The 19357-nt window shown below is 54.8% G+C and overlaps 2 protein-coding genes across 12 annotated transcripts; one reads left to right on the plus strand and one right to left on the minus strand.

Moving 5' to 3' along the window:
- The first annotated feature begins 26 nt into the window (after positions 1-26).
- Positions 27-11769, plus strand: PTCD1 (pentatricopeptide repeat domain 1). 6 transcript variants are annotated; one of them, XM_061402138.1, is made up of 9 exons: positions 27-114; positions 1266-1745; positions 3140-3280; positions 4500-4718; positions 5496-5597; positions 6322-7029; positions 8143-8259; positions 8884-9066; positions 10676-11769. In XM_061402138.1, the coding sequence occupies exons 2-9, from the start codon at positions 1287-1289 to the stop codon at positions 10856-10858; spliced, it is 2112 nt and encodes a 703-aa protein (XP_061258122.1). In that variant the 5' UTR covers positions 27-114; positions 1266-1286; the 3' UTR covers positions 10859-11769. The 6 variants fall into 6 exon arrangements, with proteins under 6 accessions (XP_061258122.1, XP_061258121.1, XP_061258123.1 ...); XM_061402137.1 differs by having other exon boundaries at positions 92-294; XM_061402139.1 differs by lacking the exon at positions 27-114 and adding an exon at positions 121-237.
- Positions 11271-19330, minus strand: BUD31 (BUD31 homolog). Of its 6 annotated transcripts, none has more exons than XM_061402151.1 (7): positions 18996-19085; positions 18332-18431; positions 17679-17793; positions 17193-17314; positions 13278-13400; positions 12892-13058; positions 11271-11510 (listed from the first exon to the last, which is right to left on the minus strand). In XM_061402151.1, the coding sequence occupies exons 4-7, from the start codon at positions 17284-17286 to the stop codon at positions 11460-11462; spliced, it is 435 nt and encodes a 144-aa protein (XP_061258135.1). In that variant the 5' UTR covers positions 17287-17314; positions 17679-17793; positions 18332-18431; positions 18996-19085; the 3' UTR covers positions 11271-11459. The 6 variants fall into 6 exon arrangements, with proteins under 6 accessions (XP_061258135.1, XP_061258134.1, XP_061258138.1 ...); XM_061402150.1 differs by having other exon boundaries at positions 18862-19078; XM_061402154.1 differs by lacking the exons at positions 17679-17793; positions 18332-18431; positions 18996-19085 and adding exons at positions 18862-18969; positions 19115-19330.
- Positions 19331-19357: the final 27 nt, after the last annotated feature.

Genomic DNA, 19357 nt, shown 5'->3' on the forward strand with positions numbered 1-19357 from the left:
CTGTTCAGGCCCGGCCAATGGAGCGCAGAGTGCGGGCCGCTCCGCTAGGCTCGACTAGCCGCTCGCCGAACGCACCCCGCCCCGACAACGTCCCCCGGCCCGTCGCCGACCTCAGTGCGCGACCTGAAACCGCGCCGGGAGTTCGCGACGCGGAGTGCGCGTGCGCGAGTAGGCCGGGTCGCACCTGGGAGAGCGCGTTGGGGACGCGGAGCTGGGGACGCGGTGCGGCGTGGCGGGGTCGGGACTGGCCGTGACGCGAGGCGGGGCGGGCGTGGCGCGGGCTCGGGGGCCGAGGTGCGTGTTCACTGGGCCGGACTCCTGGAGTGAGTTTCTCGTTTGACCCTCTCAGGAGCCCGGGCGCCAAGCGAAGGCGGGCCAGAGGGGCTGCGAGGATCGCTGCAAGGGTCGGAGGTGTAGGCCTCTGCTGAGGAGACCGGTGTAGGCCGGTGGAGAGAGGGCTCTGGTCGGCCTGAGGTTTCCCGGGAGGGTCTGGGCAGGGGTGGGTACCCCGGGGGAGGACGGCGGCAGCGGGTCTCTGATTCAGGGATTATTAACCCCGGGCGGGTGGAAGAACTCGGGGAGGAAGAAATTACACCTTTATAAGTGAAACTTAGCAAGTATTTCCTCACCTGACGTTGTCTGTGCCCAAAACGAAGTCTTGATTGCAAATAGGGATGAGTGTAAATGATGGAGATAACAGTATCCACAACTGCTACAAACTCATTTACAGTCATCGCTGCTTCATCAGATCGACAGAACCTTGTTACTTAATACTTGGAAAAGAAGACTCTATAGTAATATAGCATGAGTTTATTTTAAAAGCATTCTGGTAGCGATTTCAGTATCAGTAATTACAATTCTCTGTCTTTTGATTAATGTGTGTAAACCCATTATTTAATGTGGCTACTTGAAAATTTAAAATTACATACAGGCTCGCACTGTGTTTCTGTTGGAGCCTCACCAGGTGCAGAATGGTCCAGATCCGTAGTTTTTTCGGTGCTCACCGTCCTGTGCCTGCACCCTGATATCTTGAGATTGGATCGTTGCCATGGTGCTGTGTGGGTGATGTTATAGGTAACTCTGGTTTACAAGCATGGAGACTGAGGCCAGAGCAGCCAGTGCTCAGGGACGCGAGGATGCTTTGGTGGAGCTGCGATCTGAACCTAGGCTTTCTGACCTCAGGACTCGTGCTTGTACCACTTATCGGTCTTTCTGCCTTTTGGGACAACGAAGTTGACTTTCATTATTTTGCTGACCTATGCCAGGCCCCGAGGAGAACGCCGGAAATGGACTTCCTGAGGCTTGCCCGGCTCTTCTCCAGCCCCTGCCCCGTGGGACTGTCCATTGTGCGCCACCTTGACCCTCTCAGAGCCAGGTGGGCTGGAGGTAGGGCCGCAGGGTGGGTTTCGCCCGCGCCAGCAGCCTTCTCCAGCTCTCTCTCTCAGCTGCCCCTTGGCTCGCAGAGCCAGAAGAACACAGGCAGCCTCAGCTCTGACCCCGGCCAGCCCAGCCCCACGGCCACCCAGGAGGAAGGGGAGGAAGAGAGCTTTGGGACTCTGTCCGACAAATACTCCTCTCGGAGAATGTTCCACAAATCGACGGCCCAGCTGTATAACCTGCGGCTCAAGGAACAGAATACTGAAGAAGATGAGGAAGGGGAGCTGGAACCAAAACCATGGCGGGGCCCCAGAAACACCCCTTACTGGTACTTCTTTCAGTGCAAACGCCTGATCAGGGAAGGAAAGGTAGGGAACCTCTGGACTCTGCTGCTCCCAACTCCTGCTTCCGCGGTGCCAGTCTTTTGTGAGGGGCTATCCTGCTGTCCTGGTGGGTGCTCAGGGCTTCTCTCCCCTCTTTGTCTTCATTCCCCCCAGTGCTGCCTCAGGCGACCCTCTAGCCCCCTGGCTTCCCGTGCCCTCTCCTCGATGCCATTCTCATCTTCCTGTTACCAACCCAGCCATCCCACGGGCTCCCCATCTTTGTGTCCAGCTGCCTCCTCACCATCTCCGTTACACTTACCCTTAGTGGCCTGGAATTCTTGTTCCCAACCTCAATTTCTCTACACTTTCTTCATCTCCCTAATTGGTAACCCGGTTTTTCCATCCGTCTAGGCCAAATCCCTTTACCCCTAGTCTTCTTTCTCCCACCAACTCTGCCTTCAAAGTGTCTCCCATCCTAACTTCTCACAACCCTCCCCCTGAATGCCCAGGCCTAGCCTTCTCCTCCCCACCCCCCACCCCCATCAGCTGTTATGACACTTGTCACTAGTCTCCCCGAGGCTCTCTCCACCTCTTACCCCGATGTGGCCTTAGACACGGAACCGTGAGCAGAGAGCAGGTGGGCTTTCTCCTTCCTCTAGCACTCCCCACGTATTCAGTGACAGTGGGGGTGTTCATTTTCTTAGGTGTTGATAATGACATTCCATTTAGGCTTAAAAATCTCTTGGCGGTATATGTTGAAGCTTTTGTGAATGAAGTGATACAATGTCTGGAATTTGCTTTAAAAAAAATTGAGTTGGAAGGAGGAGCGCAGGATATTGATGAATCAAGATTGGCCAAACATTAATAGTCGTTGTAATTACAGCTTTCTACTTTTGTGTGTATTTGAGATTTTCCGTAATGAAAAGTTGAGAAATAAAGAGAAGCCAGAGTCCTCATGATAGCATATGAAGCCTGCAAAAACTGTCTCTTCTCCCGCTCGACCCTCCCCTCCCTGTCTGCCTGCACCTCCCCTCCTTTACTCTCTCCCCCGCAGCCACCCCCCTAGCTCCCAAGCACACTCCTGCTTCAGGGCCTTTGCGCCGGCTGTTCCCTCAGTGAGCCACCTGGCTCCTTCCCTCACCTCCTTCAGATCTTCATTTACCTGGGCATTGCCCTTGTGCTCAGAGAGTTCCCCCACAGTCGTGGGGCCAAGAGCGCTCATAGGTGGTGGGAGTCTGGTGGGCTTTCCTTCCTGGCCACCACGCAGTCCCCTTGCAGTGGAGCACAGGGACTGGGAGGCTGGTGGCAGAGGCCCAGGGTGCGTGTTTGGCTCCTGGGCTGGCCTGGGCTTGAGCTCAGGGAGGGTCCCTTAGCCTCGGTCTCCCTCCCTCTGCTGAGCCCCCTTCCCTGTGTCCTCCCTTCCCCAACCCCTTCCCCAGCTGGCCGAGGCCCTGGACCTGTTTGAGAGGCAGATGCTGAAGGAGGAGCGCCTCCAGCCCCTCGAGTGCAACTACACAGTGCTGATCGGGGGCTGCGGGCGGGCCGGCTACCTGAAGAAGGCCTTCAGGCTCTACAACGACGTGAGCATGGGGCAGGGGGGCGGCAGGCCAGGCGGCCTAGAACACGGGCTTTGGGCCCCAGAAGAGTTGGGTGCCGGTCCTGAATGTGTTCCCTGCTAGTGTATTACCCTGGGTGGCCAGTTTTGCCTCTCCAGCCTCAGTTTTGTGGTCTTAGCACAGGTGACATTACCTAGGCCAGAGTGCTTTATCCATCACGAAGGTGCCCTTTCCAGCTGCTCTTCACTGAGTGTCCTTCACATCTTTATCATTGTTGTTGATTACCTATTTGCCTGTCGTGTGTCTCCCCTCCAGAGAGTAAGCTCAGTGAAGACAGGCCTTGCCTGTCCTGGTAACCCCAGTGGCCAGTACCTGGCCTGTATTAAGTCCTTAGTATGCGTCTGTGGAATATGTGAACACATACAGAGCGTACCCCCATCCTCAAAGCTGGGATCACTGTCTTTGTTTCTCCAGTGAGGACGCTGAGGCCTGGAGAGATGAAGTGCTGTGTCTAAGGTTACCTGTCTCGAGTGCTGATTTGGAGTTGAGCCCAGCCACGGCCTGAGAGCAGGGCTCTGTGCGCTCTGCGGCAGCTGCTTGCTGCCCTCGGTCAGGTGGCCCTTCTCTGGGAAATAGAGAGCACTTGGCTTTACCAGGAGCTTCTCAAGCTTCATCACCGGGAGGGCTTGCGAAGCAGTGTCAGCCGGGCAGGAGGAGGGCTGGGGAGGCCTGAGATGTGCTGCAGGGCTGTGCTCCCGGCTGCCGCTCCAGGGGCCACTCTCCCAAGACGGTCTCCTTGGTAACGGCCTTCCAGTGTGACCGTATCACCCCCGTTTTTCCAATGACAAGCTGATTGCCCACAACCCCTCAGTTACTAAACATTGGAGCTGGGGTTTGATTACCCCTCCTGCCCTTTCCCAGATCAGATCTATCCCACAGATCTTAACAGTTAGGGCAACCTGGGCGGCCAGAGGGCAGGAACAGTTACAGCGGCCTGCCGTAAGAGCACTTCAGGCCCAGGGTGGGCTGCTGAGTGCCTTGGGGAGGATGCTTTCTTGTTTGGTGCCTCTGGGGAGCAAGGCCAGCTCTCAGGGCCCCTCAGGTTGAGTTGGGTTTGGAGAGCCCAGCTCTGTGTGTCAGTCGGCTCTGCCTCTTAGCAGAGTCCTCTCTAGCCTCCTATCCCCATGTCCCATGCATCCAGCTGACCCCAGAGCCACCTCCAAGTTTCTCCCTGTCTCCTCAGATGAAGAAGCGGGACCTGGAGCCCTCAGACGCCACCTACACAGCCCTGTTCAACGTGTGCGCCGAGTCCCCCTGGAAGGACTCCGCACTGCAGAGCGCCCTGAAGCTACGGCAGCAGCTTCAGGCCAGAAACTTCCAACTCAACTTGAAAACGTACCATGCCCTGCTGAAGATGGCCGCCCTGTGCGCGGACCTCAGGATGTGCCTGGATGTGTTTAAGGTGGGGCCATCCCTTCCTTCCTGCTCCCCACTCAGAGTGAGTCCTGCGAGGCCGGGCTAAGGCTTTGCCCTCTGTGTTCCTCGTGTGGGAAGGTTCAGATGCTGATGAGACAGGCCCCCTGTCGGCCTCTGGGACTCACCGAGGAGTCCCTGTGGTCAGAGTCCTGGGTGGGACAGGAAGGCCCCCGCCCTGTGAGGGCGGGGGGGGGGGGCGGGTCGTGTGTGCTGCCGTGTGCTGTGTCCTGCTGAGGGCACTCGCTGGTGAGATGCATAGCGCTGAAGAGGAATCGGTGCCCGCCGGGGCATCGTTCCAAAGATCTTACGAGGCAAGTCCTGTGGCCCCTGCTTCACCGATGAGGAAACTGAGATGGGCGTTTAACCGATGAGGAAACTGAGATGGGTGCTTAATGCTTCCCACATTTGTACAGCAGGCTAGCGGTGAAGCCGGGACATGAAGCCAGCTCTGGTCAGTTCCAAAGCCTCATGTGCACGGGTTGAGTGGCTACTGGGCAGATCTTCGCGGAGGGGCTGCACAGGAGTGATAGGAGCAGAGCCTGGAAGACAGGCCTGGGAAAGTGGGAGTGCAGGCCCCGGGGAGCTCTGCTCCGAGGCTGGTGCTGAGCTGGCCCATGCCGGATTCGGGCCCCACTGCTGAGGATATGCAGCCCTGGCCCTGCCGTGGGGTGTCTGTTGGTCCTGAGCCAGACCCAGTGGGCCTGAGTCTGGGCCTCGATTCTCCTGCAGAGTCTCAGCAGGCCCTCTTCGTTCCTTCCCCCAGGAAATCATCCAGAAAGGGCACGTGGTCACAGAGGAGACCTTCAGTTACCTGCTAATGGGCTGCATCCAAGACAAGAAGACTGGCTTCCGATATGCCCTGCAGGTCCGTCCCCCGGCTCTGCTTCCTGTCACCTGCTGCGCTGCTCGCCCCGCCACCCTGTGCCTGTGCTGGGGGCGAATGATGATGCTGGGTGCACTTCTTGAGCATCCACTCCTGCCCTGTGCTGGGTGTTTTTATATTTGTGATCTTTTAGCCTTCCCAGAGCACACTGTTCCTGGAGTTTTACAGATGGGCGCACAGCAGGCACTCAGAAAGTGCAACTGAAGCCAACCCTTAAGTTGGCCTGGACTCCTCCAGAACCTGACCTCTCTGGCCGTTCCTCCCCGGGGAGTAGGGAGAAGGGCTGGGAGAAGCAGAGGGGTAGAAGTGGGACACAGTTTGGGGAAGCGAAGTGGGCTAGTGATCTACCTGCCACTGCAGGAGACACAAGAGACACGGGTGTGATCCCTGGGCTGGGAAGATCCCCTAGAGGAGGGAATGACTATTCACTCCAGTATTCTTGCCTGGAGAATCAGAGGAACCTGGCGGGCTACAGCCCATGGGGTTCCAAAGAGTGAGACATGACTGAGCGACTAACACATATGAAGGAGGGGAGGAGGGTGCCTGTGTAGGGTCCTGGGGCTCTCAGTTTCCTGGGTCCTCATTTGCCCAGAGCCTGGAGTCTTTCCCATGCCCCATTTGACCACTGGTTGCTGCCCCGGTGCCTGCTCTGCTGAAGGCTCGTCGGAGAAGGGGCTGGGGGCTGAGGTCTGCCTCTCCTTGGCAGGTATGGAGGCAGATGCTGAGTCTGGGGCTCCAGCCGAGCCGGCATGGCTACAACTTGCTGTTGGCGGCAGCTCGGGACTGCGGGCTGGGGGACCCGGTGGTGGCCTCAGCGGTGCTCCTGAGGCCCAGGGAGGAGACAGCCCTGCTCCAGCCCCTGGCCGGGGGGCGGCAGACCAGGAGGAGAGCCCAGGTCGGGGCAGACTGCAGCCTGTCAGCCAAGCTGCACGTGGAGGCCCTGGAGAGGCAGCTGTTTCTGGAACCTTCTCAGGCACTTGAGGGGCCTCAGGAGCCTGAGGAGGCCAGAGCCCCCAAGCAGGCCCAGTCTGGGATGGAGACCAAGGCAGAGCCTGACCACCCGGTGGCTCTCACCTCTGTGGCCCCAGAGCCGCCTCCCTGGGGGCTGGAGGCCAACCTCCTGACCCCGGGGGCGGCCCCCTTGGCTGTGGTCTCCTTTGGGACCGTGAGCACCCCTGCCGACAGACTGGCCTTGATGGGGGGCCTGGAGGGCTTCCTCGGCAAGATGGCGGAGCATGGGCTTCGCCCTGACATCAAAACCCTCACGCTGCTGGCGGAGGTGGTGGAGCCAGGGAGCCCCGCAGAGTCCTCGCTGCTGAGCGTCTTGGATGCGCACAGGGTGGAGCCCGACCTGACCTTCTTCAACACGCTGATGAAGAAGAAGAGCAAGCTGGGCGACCTGGAGGGGGCAAAGGTGAGGGGCTCGGGGATAAGGAGGCACAGGGCTCCTTCCTCTCCTTCTTCCCTGGACTCTCTCCTGCAGGCGTGTCATTCTCACCAGAGGTGGGCAGACTGCCCAGAGCCCCTGTTCCAGGCCTGGGCTTGGGTGACAACTGGGAATCGAGTGGTGGACCAGCCATACCGCCAGCCCTCCCAGGGGGGCCCCCAGTGATGGGGGCAGACCCCAAACAAGTCCTCGCACTGACGCAGCATTCGGGGACGTGTGGCCTGAGAGGCTGGTGGTTCCTGAGTGTCCCCACCCTTCAGCCCCCACATCCTCCCCCCGCCAGCCTCAATGACATCGTCCATTGTCACACTCACTTTGCTTGATGCTGTCCTGAGAGTTTTGCATCATCTGTGTCTTTACTGACCACACCAGGAAGCTCTGCCGCCCGGGGCTTTACCCATTTCACACATGGGGACACCAGGGTCCTCACGGTATTTTGTCTGTTCATACGTGTTTCTGTGTGCTGCCCTTTTTGCCAGAAGCTCTGACCTGGGCTCTTACGAGCATCAAAGATGACAGAGCAGCCTCTGCCTTCAGGCCCTCTGTGCCCATCACAGCTTTCTCTCGAGCCCCTCCCCGGACCCGCCCTGACCCCGCCGGCCTGAGCAGGCATCTTCCTCTCCTCCTGCCCCGGGCTCCCTCGGCCTGCACTGCACACACTGTTGTCGGCTTGGTCTCCAGCCCTGGACCACAGGACCGCCATCCCGAGGCCCCTGGTGCTCGAGCCACGTCCAAGTCCTGAGCGCAGTGTGGATGGTGGCTGGTCAAGGAGCAGGAGGGGCAGGAACATGCAGGATCCGGAGGAGAGATGGCCTGTTGGGGACCGGCAGGCTGGCAGGCAGGGTGTCCTCGCAGAGCAGCTGAATCCGGGGAGCCGAGCAGTGAGGTGCTGGGCAGGACCCCCAGCCTTGAGTGCTGGGCCGAGGCCGGCGCCCAGGGTGGTCAGCAGGGGGAGCCGCGAGGCCTTGGAGAAGAGCCGTGCCCTGGCATCTCCAGCATCCAGCCGCGGGCTTCACCAGAGAAGGCTCTTACTGGGCTGGTGGGTTACAGTTCACAGTGACGCTGCCTCTGTCCCCACAGGCCCTGCTGCCCGTCCTGGCAAAGAGGGGCATCGTCCCCAACCTGCAGACGTTTTGCAGCCTGGCCATTGGGTGTCGCAGGCCAGATGATGGCCTGCGGCTGCTCTCGGACATGAGGGTGAGTGGGCCCTGCCCAAGCAGGCCCCGGGAGCGAGGGTTGGGGGTGTGGGGGCCTCCCGAACCCCCCAGGCCTCTGTCCTCAGGGTAAGCCGCGGGGGAGCAGGGTAGGGAGAGTGGGGTCTCGAGCTTCCAGTGAGAAGGGTCATTAGTCCAGTTTGGGAGAAAGAAGACCCTGGTGAGGGGCCGCAGACACGAACACTGAGCCAGGGGTGTTCTCACTGAAGTGTGGCCGTGGGGTGATTGAGGGGAGCCAACCCTCTAGGGGCATGGAGGCCGTGATGGAAGCAGGGAGGGCCAGAATTTTCGGGGGACAGGTGTGCAGTGAACCCCCAGGAGGCATCTCCTGCCCATGGTTTACTGCCTGAGTGTGTTGATCTCAGAACAACCCTCTGCTCTGTCTCCAAGTTCTTCAGGGCTGAGAGGGCAGGGCCTCCAGCTGCTTGGGATGGAGCGTGTGGAGTGGGGAATACAACCTGTTGCTGCTGCGAGGTCCTGCCTGCCCTTCTCTCCCCTGGGGGCTGGTCTGCAGAGCAGTCCTGGGCAGCAGGGTGGCTCCCCAAGTATGACGCCCCACAGGGCCGCACTCTCCCAACCACCGCCATCCTCTCGCTGAATGTTGCAGGAGTCCCAGATGAGCCCCAACACCCACATCTACAGCACTCTCATCAACGCGGCTGTCAAGAAGCTGGACTACGCCTATCTCATTGACATCCTGAAGGACATGAGGCGGAACAGAGTCCCCGTGAATGAAGTGGTCATCCGCCAGCTGGAGTTCGCGGCCCAGTACCCACCCAGCTTTGACCGGGTGAGTGCACCTGGCTCTGACGTGCCCATCATCTCCCTGGCCAGCGTCACCCTCACGTCCACCCGACCCTCATGCTGACCTCCTGGGGTTGGCATCCTCTTGCTTTAAACTGTCCACGGCTTCCCTTGGGGAGGATCCTACACTCCTCAGACCATAGCTGGCCACTCCTTGTCCACGTGACTCATCTTCCGTCAGGCCGCTCTCCCCTTGGTACCTTGTCAACCCCTGGCCTGTGGTCACTTCTAGATAACACGGGCCTCTTCCATGCCTCAGGGTTCTCGTCTTCCCAGCAGGCTCCCCTGCTTTTCATGTTCCTGCTTCCTTCTCATCCCGTTGGTCCCAGCTGAGGTGGCTCTTCCTCAGCAGGGCCCCGCTGGCCCCCTCCTTACATCACGGCTCCTCTTCATCCTGTTTCACGGCCCGTACTCACACGGACTCATGTGTGACCCTCACTGTAAGGAGAGTGAACACCCCTAGAGGACGGGACTGTCTGTCTTGCTCACCGGGGTCCCGGGTCCCTGCCCGTCGTCGGGTGCCTGGCACAGACTGTTGTTGAATGAATGGGGATGGCAGGAGGGTGGTGACAGAATGTTCTGTAGCGGCCACTTGTCTCCTTGCTGTTCCGAAGGTGTCAGGCTCTGGGGTTCTGGTTTTGAGGTCTACCTCGTCAGGCTCTGTGGCCTGATGGGTAGGGAGCAAGTCAGCCAGGACACACCAAGCCATGGGGCTGGGGTCAGGGACGGTTGTGCAGGAAGGACACTGAGTGCCACTGAAAAGAAGGCTTAGTAAGAATTAGTGCGACGACCATGGAGAGTGTACCAGGCAGAGGGCGGGGCTGGGCATCTTTGACCGTCCGATGGTTTGTTTTATTGATTGCTTAGAGTGCTTTACATACTCCATAGACTAGGCTTTTGTTGGTTCCATATTGCAAGTGTCTTCTAGTCCTTCCATATTGCAAAGTCCTCCATGGAAGACCCACTAGGGGTCTTCTCAGGTTCAACCAAGAGTCACCAATTACCACAGGCCTAAACCTTATTGTATTCACTCACGATGTGGAGCTTGTGTCTGTTGTCAAATTTTTGCTGCAGGAACTTTCAGGCTCTATCAGATACAGCTCACAATTGCTCAACCTTTTGAATCAACTCGTTTATCATCATGTGGTAGCAGTGTTTATTTCATGCATCTTTGTCTTTTTATCTATGTGCTCCTGTGTCAACTTTCTCTTGGTATCTACCTGGCACGTCTTGTTTCCTTTTCTTTGTCCCACCTTTCCTGAGACCCTTGCAGCAGTGCAGAGGTGACGGGAGGGTGGCAGTGCCTGCGCCAAGCAGGAGGTGCCCAGCAGTGGGGGCAGAGCAGTGGCACCCGGCGAGTCTAGCTTTGGGGGGCTGGGGTGCCATCGCTGGCTAGAGGGGCTCAGCAGCACAGACTTAAAGGAAGTCTCTACTCTGTGTTGATCAGCTTCTCTGCCCTTTTCCTTTTGACTAACTGGAAGCAAGAACAGCTTCCCTGAGGCCTGAGCCACCTGCCGCGGTTTGGGGTCTGCTGTAGGTAGCAGGCAGTGAGTCTCATTGTGGCCCCTCTGAACTCCATGCTTTTCCAATTACAGTACAAAGGGAAAAACACCTACTTGGAGAAGATTGATGGCTTCCGGGCTTATTACAAGCAGTGGCTGAAAGGGATGCCAGCGGAGGAAACCCCCCACCCGTGGCAGAAGTTCCAGACGAAACCAAAAGGAGACCAGGACACCAGCACCGAGGCTGATATGGACAAAGGCCCTGGGGGCAGGTGAGGAGGAGGTCCTAGGGGACCCCCAGCAGAGCCGGAACAACGTGCACAGCCTTCATGGGGCTCTGTGGGAACCCCGAGTCCCCTTCACGTGAAAGACACTGAGCGTGCCGGGGCAGCTGCAAGCACGAGGGCAAGTCCAGGGTCAGGGCTCCAGCTCAGGCATCAGCCTGAGGACAACTGCTGGCCCAGGTGCCCAACAAGGTCATGGCAAGCGCCAGAGCAGCATGAGCCACCTTGGTCTGTCATCTCAGGCCATCCCCATCTGAGGGTGACAACGAGGAGGGTGAGTTTGCTCCAGGTCACATAACACAGATGAGGAGTCGGGATCGAGTCCTAAGGGCGACTAGTCTCCGGGGCCTGGTGATGTCCCCTGGGTGCCAGACCACTGGCTCTAAGAAGGGACGCAAAGCCCAAAAGCTTTAGTTTTTTTTATTTTTACAAATCACAGCTGATGAACACCAAAACCTTCCCACAGAGAGACCATGCTCCTAGTTGGGCCTGGGGACCACTCTGAGGAAGAGCTGCTCCCAGGAAGGGTGGCGTGACGGGCAGAGTCCTACGCAGCCCAGAGTCCGGGGTGGGTGGAGGTTGGGGCCTGATGCTCAGCCAGAGCAGCCCCGGCAGCCACAGTGTGTGCACTCGATGATCCGGCCCTGTGGACAGAGGACCCCTGCGACCCTGTGCCAACATATGGGGGCCCCCCAAGGGAAGTGTGGCCACGGGACACCCACTCCCCACAGACCCTGCGGACAGAGGACCTGAGACCCTGCGCCCACATGCAGGAGCCCCCCAGAGGGAGGCGTGACCATGGGACACCCACTCCCCTTGGACCCTCCTCAGAAACCCTCCATGATGGTGTGGGATGGGGAAAATTCAGCTCCCTTGTGACGATGAGAACAGCTGCTGTTAACAGTTAAATTTCTATGAGGATTTAACTTATACAAACTCAGTGTACATACTTGCCCCCAAAAAGGAAAAAAAAATCTCTGAGTGATTCCTGTTATTCTGTGAAGCAAGCATGACACACCCTTCAATGAGCTGGAGGCAACTGTGCTGCTGCTCTCGGGGCTCAGTGCCAGGGGCCTCACGGTCTCCTCTGGTCTGGGAACTTTCTAATAGGGGTGTGGGGAGAACAGGGTGTCCTTGAATCTGTATGGCGGCAGGACAGTTGTACCCCGGCCCAGGTGTGTGCTCTAGTGTCCGGCCGAGGGCCTGCCCAGTACAGAAAAGGGGTTTATTCTCCATTTCCCTCTTTTTTGGAGAAGCAAGACTGGTCTAAGGAAACAGGATCCAGTGGTGAAACTCAACTAAACCTGTTCTGGGCAGTGGACCGTGGGGCTCCTGCAGCTCTGCCCCGCGCCCGCCCCCCGAGACCTGCACAGAGCCTCCTCGGAGGGCAGACTGTGCTTGCCCTCCACTGCTCCGCACGCCCATCCTGAGCTTCCAGAGGACTCAGGGACAGACCTGCCTGCTGAGCTGAAGCCCATGGGCCAGAGCCGAGGCTCTCCACAGAAGCTAACCAGTGCTGCAGCCTGAAGGGACTGTGAGAAAGAGGGCATCTGGCCTGACCTCACTCATGGGCAGCTGAGGGGCTGTACTCACAGGCCGCTAACAGCCCAGTGACCCTCCTCTGCGCCTGCTGCCACTCCCCTTCAGGGGTGCCTGCGCACGGAGCTCACCACTGCACCCCAGCACCGTTCCCTAGCCGCTCCGAGAGTTCTGGCGCAAAATGCAGTGAGGCTCAAGTTAAAGTGTCACTGGGAGCAACAGGAGGCCGGGAAAAAAGAGGGATGAACCCCTACTGCCTGGCCCACCCTCCCCTGGCTTAGCCTCCCATCACCCGCATTTCCTGTGTGAGGGTAGGAACCAGTAACTTGCCTGGCATGGATCCCTGACCAGAGGGGCTCCCTCTCACAGGGAGGGCCAGCAGAACACCCAGCCACAGGACAGAACATAAAACCTGTTGTGGTCAGCTGAACTGCTTATGCTAGCATCACACTCAGTTGTCAGACAGGAGGGGGGTGGTGGCCTTACCACTTCCAGCTTGCTTTTGGGGACCCGGCAGATGCAGTTTGTCCCAAAATTGGTGTCCCGAGTCTGAATGCACCGCAGGCAGCACAGGTTCTCATACCCCTGCTTCTTCCATTTTGCAATCAAGTTTTTATCTGCATAGCCTTCTTTAATACAGTACTCATACAGTTCTGCAAAAAGACGGGGAAAGGCCATCAGACCACAGTGTAACAAAGCTCTCCGGCCCGCAGCCCATCACTGCCCACCCTGAGAAAAAATGTTGAGTCAACACTGGCCCCTTTTCATTTTTTGGAAACAGCAAACATCATGATACTTGCTGAGGTTTCAAGAATTATTTAAATCGGACGCCACTCAAGCTGGAAAGGCCAAGAGAACATTCGGCCAGTTACCTCTGCTTATGGCTTTCCGCTTGTAGAAGAGGTCAAAGATGTAGCGGGTTTTCTGGTGATGGATCCTGAAGATGGGCCACAGAGATTCCACTTTCCTCTTTCCTTCGTGAGGTTCTGTCTCAGCTGTGGAGAAAACACGGGTGTTTGCTTTGTTTTGGAGACTAGGGTTAGTCTGCACAGGATATAGTATTGTCATATCACCGGGGATTTATAACTCAGCTCAACAAACAGGATTCTGTGATCTAAGCCAAAGGCAGGTACGAGGATTCGGCAACACCACGTGTCTGCTGTGGGTGAGAGCATGCTCTGGGTACCCAGTGTACAGCAGTGAACAAGACAGACCACAGAGCCAAGGTCTGTGGAGGAGGAGGCAGACCAGCCCCTGGTGGTGCAGGGTAACGGCCACGGAGAATAAAGAAACATGGAAGGGGGTGGTGAGTCTAGTGTGGAAAGCCATGTAGCCGGATGGGATGATAGGGAGGTGGCGGTGGGGACCACGGAGCACCTCAGGCCTGGCTGTCCTGGAATTGGAACCTTCCCACGCTTTGGTGGTGGTGTTTAATTGCTCAGTCATGTCAAACTCTGAGACCGCATAGACTGTAGCCCACCAAGGTCCTCTGTCCATGGGATTCTCCAGGCAAGAATACTGGAGTGGGTTGCCATGGCCTCCTCCAAGAGGATCTTCCTGACCCAGGGGTGGAACCCACATCTCCTGCATTGCAGGCAGATTCTTTACCACTAAGCCACCAGAGAAGCTCCTGTGCTTAGAATCATTTCTTAAGGTTTTAATCACAGCATTTCTCTTTGGACCTGTTTTCACAAGGTCGTGTGAACATTCTTGGATATCACTTTGGACAGGTCCACACACACAGTGGAAGGCAGCCTGCAGTGGGCAATGTGGAGTCCTGCCCCTGGGAACGTATGAAGAGGCCAGGGGTAGGGCCCTCGTGGCTCAGGGTAGACTCAGGTTTCTGCCTCTTAGTTAATGCCCCAAATGGCCTATTAACTCCAGAACCTAAGCAACAATTCTTTTAAAGTGCCACTCTTAAAAAGTCTAAATACATGTTCATTATTCAAGTACTGATTATGCTTGACTTTCAACTAGTTCAAAGTACTTGTAAAAGCAAAGTTATTTACAAGTCCTGTTTATAGTCCACAGAAATAGTGCCTATACTTCTCAGTCACACATAAACCCCCCCACCACACCCCTCTCTGTTCCTCAGTCCCTATAATCAGGCTCTGTTTGTCTAGAAACTTCTAGGGTAATAGTGGCTGTACAAAAACTTGAGTAGTAAGCTAGGAGATATACAAAGAGCTGGGCAGTTGTGCTGAGCTTAGGAAATACAGGGACAAACTAAAAGAGAAAACAGCAACTTTGCTTTCTAAGGTAACAGTGCCAACTGCTTCAACAAGTGTGAGCTCTTCTATAAAACAGCTCAGTCAGAGGGACAGGCCAGCGGTGCCACTAGCTCTGGTCCTTGGCGGCCCAGAGCGTGGCTGCAAATCCCAAAGGCAAACGTGAGTTGAAGGCAACAAACTGGAGGCTGGCAGCCCTGCCGGCCTGGAGGCAGGCTTTGGTTCCCCCACAGATGCTTTTTTTTAGGTTTGAATGTTAAATTGGAAGAGTTCACATAGAAAACCTGATTTCTTGCTCATCTTGGGGGGAAAAAAAGCAGCAAATCTGGAAAAGCTGAGGCTGCATCTGACGTGGCAGAAAGGGCCTGGGTGGGCAGCAGCTTCTGCCCACCCCAGAGCTTGCTGCTGTCCCCAACACTGCATCAGCTCTGCCACCACCTGCCAGCCACTCTTTTTCTTTATAGTGGAAGTGAAAGCAACAGGAAACTGGGGCTTAAAACCTGCATATTAAAAATGGGAAAGCCAAGAAGAACTAGATGGTTAAAGAAAAAGAACACTTTTGACAGTAAAGAACATCTTATCTATCTAAATGCTATCCCTTCAAGAAGTCATCCCTTAAAAAGAGGTTTATTTTCTTTAGAAAGACGGTAACAATAACCCTGTGTACGAGACAGCAAAAGAGACACTGATGTATAGATCAGTCTTATGGATTCTGTGGGAGAGGGAGAGGGTGGGGAGATTTGGGAGAATGGCATTGAAACATGTATAATATCACGTATGAAACGAGTCGCCAGTCCAGGTTCGATGCACGATACTGGATGCTTGGGGCTGGTGCACTGGGACGACCCAGAGGGAGGGTATGGGGAGGGAGGAGGGAGGAGGGTTCAGGATGGGGAACACAGGTATACCTGTGGCGGATTCATTTCGATATTTGGCAAAACTAATACACTATTGTAAAGTTTAAAAATAAAATAAAATTTAAAAATTAAAAAAAAAAAAAAGAGGTTTATTTCCAAGGACTCACAAATTACCTCTTCTATCACAGCAATCTCTTTAAATTCCTTTATGTTGAATAAAGATCTGTTTGGAGGAAAAAATCAGCCCCAAATGACCTTGATTATTGCAAGTTCTGGGTAGTTAATAGAAGTTACCTGATATACTCAGCTTCAAAAAAAGGAAGCAAAGTTAACATCCACTTGCTAATTATTGCTGAAGGGATAACTTCAGAATAACAAGCGTTAATTACCAAAAACCTTTAAGAAAAAAAGATTGCTTTAAAAAGCAATTCAGTAAGTAGTTAACACTGTGACAGGAACAACAGAAGAGGATGGCGGAGGATGAGACGGTAGGATGGCATCACCGACTCAACAGACATGAATTTGAGCAAACTCCAGGAGATAGTGAAGCCCAGTGTGCTGCAGTCCATGGGGTCACAAAGAGTAGGACACGACTTAGGGACTGAACAACAACAGGGCCAACAACGCTTGTGGCTTCAGGTTAAATTTCCCAAAACTGCACACTACACTGATACACCAAATGCAAAATCATATAACACTTAGGGGGAGGTGAAGACTGTGCATTCTGGACAACTGGTAGATGATGCAAAGATAAAGTGATGATGATGCAAACCCACAAGAAAAATCCAAATAAAAACATTTCAGAAAATTTGGAGCGAAAAGAACAGGATTTTCCAAGTAAATATATTTTGTATGATTTTAAATATACTTTTTGATGAAAGTGACAGAGGAGAGTGAAAAAGTTGGCTTAAAGCTCAACTGTTGATTCAGAAAACTACGATCATGGCATCTGGTCCCATCACTTCATGGGAAATAGATGGGGAAACAGTGTCAGACTTTATTTTTCTGGGCTCCAAAATCACTACAGATGGTGACTGCAGCCATGAAATTAAAAGACGCTTACTCCTTGGAAGAAAAGTTATGACCAACCTAGATAGCATATTGAAAAGCAGAGACATTACTTTGCCAACAAAGGTTCGTCTAGTCAAGGCTATGGTTTTTCCTGTGGTCATGTATGGATGTGAGAGTTGGACTGTGAAGAAGGCTGAACACCAAAGAATTGATGCTTTTGAACTGTGGTGTTGGAGAAGACTCTTGAGAGTCCCTTGGACTACAAGGAGATCCAACCAATCCATTCTGAAGATCAGCCCTGGGATTTCTTTGGAAGGAATGATGCTAAAGCTGAAACTCCAGTACTTTGGCCACCTCATGTGAAGAGTTGACTCATTGGAAAAGACTCTGCTGCTGGGAGGGATTGGGGGCAGGAGAAGGGGACGCAGACATGACTGAGCGATGGAACTGACTGACTGTAAATAATTCTAAGTAGACTATTTGATTTATACTCCCTAAAGGTCTTATATACTCAAAAACATTTTTGAGGACCTTCTCATTTGTATTATCTTACTTTCTGGCATTTATGGTATTCCTATCAGTTAAAAAGCAAACAAAACATGTCAGTGTCAGGCAGCCTTGGTGGTACAGCTTGTCTCTTCCCATTTATCTGTGGGACACAGCCCACCCAGACAGAAACTCTCCAACTCACCTTCTCTCATTTTTTGATCTAATTCATCCAGTGTTGGCTCAATCAACTCCCACCCATCTGGGGGAGCTTTCCGGCTTCTTTTGACTTTAGGCATTTTTTCCCAGAAGATAGTCTGCAAAAATCTGTGGGGGAAAAAAATTAAAATGAATTGGTTTCTGAGCCTCAAGATCCCCAGAGGACTTCACAAGCCACAACTCTGGTGCACGTTAATATCCGTAAGTCTGTTTCCTCATCTGTGTAACGGAGAGAATCTACTTATGGGGCCATGTGAGGCCTTGATTATATGTAATGTGCCTGGTATTTAATGTTTGCTTAGTAGGGTTTTGCTATTATCATACAAAGAATAAGACACACACTGTCCCTGAGAAGGTGATATTCTAGCAAGGAAATGCAAAGTGGAAAGGGAATTCTAACACAGTGTGAGGGAGACTGACTGGGAGAGCAAAGATGAGTGTTTAAAAAGGAAAAAGAGTGAAACCAAAGTACCTTAGGGTCTGCTTCCCAAGAGTATAATAGAAAGATCTCAGGTCTCTTCAGTTAGGATTCTTGTCCAGCTATGACTTTGTAGAGGTCACATTCCCTTTATGGTCCTCAATCTTGTCTATAAGGTGAGGACAGTGTATTAACTGGATTGCCAAGGTCTCTTTTAAACCCAACAAACATACTATATAAAGGAAGTCATGTAAAGCCCAAAGAAAAGACCAGCCCAGACCTACATAGCAAGTCATTTTTCAAACCGCAAGGCATTTCATAGCTAGCAAAGAGAACTCAGGGTGGGACTTCCCTGGTAGTCCAGTTGCTAAGACTCTGAGCTCCCAATGCAGGGGGCCTGGGTCCCATCCCTGGTCAGGGAACTAGTTCCCACATGCCGCAATTAAGAGTTTACATGCCTCAACAAAGACCCGGTGCAGTCAAATAAATATTTTCAAAATATTTTTTAAAATACACTAAAAGAGAACTCATGTTAATTATCTTTAAGCAGGGCAGACTCCTCCTTTCCCACGCTCATTCAGTTCCTCCCTCCTGATATGTTTATGAAGCCCCGCCCTCTTCGCCCCATCGTGAATTCTCAGCAACAACCTTACAGAAGATCAAACTCAGGGTTGCACAGAGCTGGGAACCGGCAGAGTTTGACTCACCAGGGGCTCCTGACTCCCAAATCTGAGGTCTCTACACTTGTCTCCCCTGCTCTGAAGCTAGAGACGAATGGAATCTGGTCCCTGTCCCAAGGAGCACGGGCTGGGTGGACAAAGAAAAGGGAATGACCACTCTGCTAACTAAGACCCACGGAGAGTGGAGGGCCTGGCCCAGCTTGGGAGTCAGTGGAGGCCTCCCATGGGAGGTAACAGCTAAGAAGCAACCTGGTCAGGAAGAACGAGATGTGGGGCGGTGTTAGAAAAGTGGAAGCGCTCGGGAAGGGCGGCGAGCAGAAAGGCGTTCGGAAGAAGCTGAGTGAAGACGCTACAACCCCGGTTGTAAAAAAGCTCAGGGAGACTACGGCATCTGAACCGGGATTACAAGGAAAAGCAATATTTAGACAACAAACGTTCTAGGCGAGGAGGGAAATGCGCGAAAAGTAAGGGCGGGGAAGCCTAGAAGCAAGGGAACCCCCAAATTTCCCATGCCCTCCACGGACCCAGCAAGACGCCGCCTAGTCTCGGGAACTCACTTCGACCTTCGGGTCCAGAGGCCCGAACCTGTCCCAGTTCGGCTGTTCAGATCGCCTTCTGGGCCAACGCAGACGTCTGATCCCTGGCCCCCAGCCGTTACCAAGGTCCTAGAGAAGAGAAGGGAAACACTCACTAGGCCCTCCGTCGCGATACAACGTCCCTTGTGTATCCACCGCCTCAGCTTCCCCAAGTATCTCTTCACGATGAGGTCCTCGCGGAGCCCCGCCCCATGGAGCGCGGCGATTGCGTTACCTTAGGTGTCCGCAGCCCTGCCTGGGTAGAATTCCAGCGCCGCTGTCTCCTTTCGTCCGCACTGCCCGGCGGGGTGGGCTAGCAGGCTCCCGCGCCTCCCGCGGCGGGGGTTGGGAGGGGCTCTGTTGCCCAGCAGCGCGCGGCGAGCCTGGGCTCAGGCGGTGCGTGGGCCCGCCCGGCCTCCCTGAGGGCCGCGGTTCTCGCGGCGGCGCGGCGCGCTGAGAAGGGCCCGGGTGGCCGGGC

The sequence above is a fragment of the Bos javanicus genome, chromosome 25 (assembly GCF_032452875.1).
Source record: "Bos javanicus breed banteng chromosome 25, ARS-OSU_banteng_1.0, whole genome shotgun sequence".
NCBI classification, from domain to species: Eukaryota; Metazoa; Chordata; class Mammalia; order Artiodactyla; family Bovidae; genus Bos; species Bos javanicus.

Excerpts from the sequence above, each read along its gene's own strand:
- PTCD1 (XM_061402135.1), top strand. The coding sequence starts at position 1,137 with ATGCTTTGGTGGAGCTGCGATCTGAACCTAGGCTTTCTGACCTCAGGA. Across the intron at positions 1,746-3,139 it reads GCCTGATCAGGGAAGGAAAG|CTGGCCGAGGCCCTGGACCT; the intron begins GTAGGGAACCTC and ends CCCCTTCCCCAG. Across the intron at positions 9,067-10,675 it reads ACCCACCCAGCTTTGACCGG|TACAAAGGGAAAAACACCTA; the intron begins GTGAGTGCACCT and ends TTCCAATTACAG.
- BUD31 (XM_061402154.1), bottom strand. The coding sequence starts at position 17,286 with ATGCCTAAAGTCAAAAGAAGCCGGAAAGCTCCCCCAGATGGGTGGGAG. Across the intron at positions 13,059-13,277 it reads GCGGAAAGCCATAAGCAGAG|AACTGTATGAGTACTGTATT; the intron begins GTAACTGGCCGA and ends GTCTTTTTGCAG. Across the intron at positions 11,511-12,891 it reads CCAAAAGCAAGCTGGAAGTG|GGCCGGATCATCGAGTGCAC; the intron begins GTAAGGCCACCA and ends CTCTGTCCACAG.